Below are 3,811 nucleotides of genomic sequence, written 5' to 3' on the forward strand. Positions count from 1 at the left end.
ACCCCTGGATGGTGTCCCCTCTGCCCGATGGTGACCCCTGGATAGTGTCCCCTCTGCCCGATGGTGACCCTTCTACCGGATTGTGATCCTTCTATCGAATGGTATGTATTACTGGTATGTATTGTTGGTATGTATTGTTGGAGTCAGTTGTTGGTACGCAAAAAGTGTTGACAAGGTGTTGTGGACTAGTTGGATGAAGTCGAGTATCCTGATTCGTTAACTTCGCTCTTGGGGTGGGGGCGGCTGGTCGGACGATTGGTCTGTGGGTTGGTGTTGTTTTTTGGGTTGGTGTTGTCCGCTGGGTTGAGTGCTGCATTGACTATGAGTCTCTGTTGAGTACTGACTAGTTCTGCGAGTTTCTTATCTTGTCGACAGCCCCAGTTGGCGACGGCTTCTTTGGTTGCGATGCAAAGAGTGACCCCGATGAAGCAAAGAGTGAGCTTAACTGTAAGAGGCAGATCTCCCCCGAAGGTAGTGAAAGCGATCACACTGATATTGGTCACAATTGTTAGGTTCATAAGGCAATCCATAACAAAGTTCCACGATGAAATATTGAGTCCAGTATGAGGATAAGGTCTGGAGCAGAGGTACAATAATTTAATCGCATCGATCCGGACTTCAACCATGAATAGAACCAGCGTAATTAAAGGCAAGATAAACCATGCTGATGAGAACAATAAACCTATCATGAGGATGAGCATGACTTCACCAAAATCTTGAGCAGTACTTTCATATTCATCCAACGATAATTCTGCACTCGCACGTTTCGCACTTTTTCTCCAAACTTTAAATTTAAACATCACGAAAGGTAAACCGAGTTCTATAACATTGCCGAACATGGCCATTACAATAATGGACTTGATTTGAGTCAATAGAGACATTAAACATCGACCGTATTTTGGATCTTCTTCGTAGCAAGGTTCATAATAAACCTTGAAAAAGGCTAAGTTGTAAAGTGGTAAAAAGTAATCAAATGCTGTAAAGATAAAGAGTTTACGTATCAATGATCTCTGATAATTTTCCTCATATCTATGATTCTCGAATAGTGTGAGATATTTGCATAGCATTTTATATAATTGATCGAATATAAAAGCAATAGCCGATGTAATTATTGCTGTCGTAGGTATCTTTGTTATAATGGAAGCGGGGATAATAGTGGCTGCATTATTCAGTGCATTCTCGATGTAGATACGCACCTGGTAACGTGCGAAAACATATTCGTGTAGGTCTTGATTTACGAAGAGTGCTGCTACAACTACTGCTACTGCTGTAATGGTCATGGAAATGTTATATCGAATATTTTGAAGCATTTTATTAGCTATAGGTAAATCTCGATCCGGCTTAACGGGGTCTTTAATTAACTTGTTATATTTATATGATGGTAAAATTGATCTTGTAGTTAGCTCACTTTCAAATAGACTTATCCCATACCTTAACTTCATCATCGATTGTAGACTAAGCCATTGCCTATACAATACTGTAACAGTACCAGACATTATTAACGATATAATAATCCTACTAAATGTAAATCGTCTTGAATGATGAACAAAATTTTGAGAATGATTAGCCAAACTAAGTATCGTACAAGCTGCAGCAGGGAATATTAGCCATTTGATTGTTAATTCTAGGAAGTTAAAGTACATACAAATTTCATCTCCAAAGTAATCTCGAATTAGATCATATGGTTGGGATAAAGAAAACACGTGTTTCCAACTACCCCAGCATAAAATTAATTGATTACGTAAATCATCATTACGATATATGTTCATCCTAATAATATTACGATCGTACAGATCTAGATAGGTAGTTAAGCTATGGTAACATAAACGAGCACGATCCACTTCGCGTAATATTGATATTTCATTAGGACATTGCGGTATTCTATATTCTTTCCAAGTTCCCCATGGGTGCTGCCATTTTAACTTTGAACTGTAATCTAAATAAGTAGGGGGTAATGGATGATCCGGTAATACATTTATATTCACAAATGATTCGTCATTCTTTGTTTTTGGCATATTCGCTAACACTTGATCTTCAGAAATGGTATGACCATCAGCCCATTTTATTCGCGCTTCTTGTACATAACCGGGAAAGGAGAGTTGGAGAGGATAATGGATCGATTCAGCTATCTCCAAAAGCCGGCATGTATCACCCTTAATGTATATTGCTACCTCCTTCCCTGTTACGGACTCCTCCCAAATCTCCGCATTCAAACCGCTTTTTGCGGCCCATGTCACCAACTCCCGAATCGTTGTATCCGTCGGCGCCAATTCCCGAACGTAATGCTTTGTTAAATATTTCCTCATGTCTTTAGCTTTCACTTCCCGGTCGCGAACCACCACACATAGATCATAAGCACGATCCTCAGTCTCGACTTCCTGCAACAGGTGTCCAGGTTTGTTGAGTAATTCCTCCGTCTCCTCCCGGTCCTTTTTCATCCCCAAAAACTCAACTGACTGCCACCCTCCTGACTGGCTGCCACCCCCCTGTCGTCCATTCGAAGTCCTCGCCCGTACGAGGTCTCCCGCCGCAATGAGTCTACTACGTACAGTCAAGTCATGTCACGTCTGGCAAGTCGTCAAGTTGTCGCGTGCTCCACTAACAACACACTCCCCAGAGCGACGCAACCAAGTGCAACGGTCATGCCTGACTGGTGACGACTTCTGTAATAGGCCCAATACTTTCCCAGTACCCCACCCAGAAAGTCAGTTCTTCCGCTCTCGCGCCCGGTCACTCCAGTGCTAACCAGAAGATGACGTGCGGGCCAGAACATAGATCCGCAAGGGTCCGGCCAGAAGGGTCCTTGACTGCCAGAGTCCTTGACTGCCAGAGAGTGCGGCTGCTACTAATCGGGATCCGAGCATCATCCACGAAGATAATGTTGGACTGCGCTACCGAGCGACTGCGCTACCAAGCGACCGCGCTATCAAGCGAAGACGCGCCTGCACACGCGTGCGTGTGCACACGCGTTCGCGACGCTTTGATCCCGTCCTACCTGTTCTAATAACACAAGATAGGCAATGAATGTTACGTAAGGGCTGCTGCGTTTCATTATTCCTGGGGGAGAACGCAAGTATTTTGACCGAGGGGTGTACGGCTCCAAGCCTTCCCCCAGACACCCAATTGCTTAAATATTATTGGCAGCCACCAACCGGACTCTCGGCCGTCATCCTCAATGGCGTCGACGTTCGTCGATCGTTTCCTGCAGGGAGGCGCCGATGAGGTCGCTTCTTCCTGGACGGGCGGCGGATGCTCAAGAGTCAAAGTCCGGTGACAACGACAAGAGTCCACGTCCTGAAAACAGTCGCAACAAGTCTGGGTAATGGTTGGGCCTCGTCGGAAGCTAACGAGCGAAGGTGGCGAAGCGAAGTGGGCAACCACTGACTGAAATGAAGACGCGCTGCCGCGAGACTGCCCCAGTAGAACAGCGTCTTGGTTCGCCTGCGACGCGTCCGTGAACCGTCTGTCCAGTTGCCGATCGAACTGCGCGCACATAGCGGTTGGAGGAGGACGAAAACACAGTGAAGAGGGAAACACAGTGAAGAGGGAAACACAGTGAAGAGGGAAGAAAGCACACGAAATGGAAGGAAAGGGGGGCGCTAAAGGGGGGGCGTACATTTGACATGGAACTGAATGTTGATTTCGAATGTGGCACTGTCGTATGAGTGTTGGCGCTGCCTTGAATAGGAGTGGATACTTCCGGTTTACCTGTGGGAGAAACGCCAACTAGCCGGAGTTTGCTGTACGCAAAGTCTTCGGCTTTTTCTTCGCAGATACTATATATGAATAAAGGGCATGAGCAGGGAGGGGG

The 3,811-nt window shown here is 45.5% G+C and overlaps 1 protein-coding gene across 1 annotated transcript; it reads right to left on the reverse strand.

Moving 5' to 3' along the window:
* Positions 1 to 185: 185 nt before the first annotated feature.
* On the reverse strand, positions 186 to 2,438 carry GNI_127380 (putative anoctamin; the record flags this gene model as incomplete). The annotated part of the gene is made up of 1 exon (XM_011133748.1): positions 186 to 2,438. One exon carries the CDS (start codon positions 2,436 to 2,438, stop codon positions 186 to 188), a length of 2,253 nt encoding a protein of 750 aa, XP_011132050.1.
* Positions 2,439 to 3,811: the final 1,373 nt, after the last annotated feature.

Source organism: Gregarina niphandrodes (genome assembly GCF_000223845.1).
Source record: "Gregarina niphandrodes unplaced genomic scaffold scaffold00031, whole genome shotgun sequence".
Lineage (NCBI taxonomy): Eukaryota > Apicomplexa > Conoidasida > Eugregarinorida > Gregarinidae > Gregarina > Gregarina niphandrodes.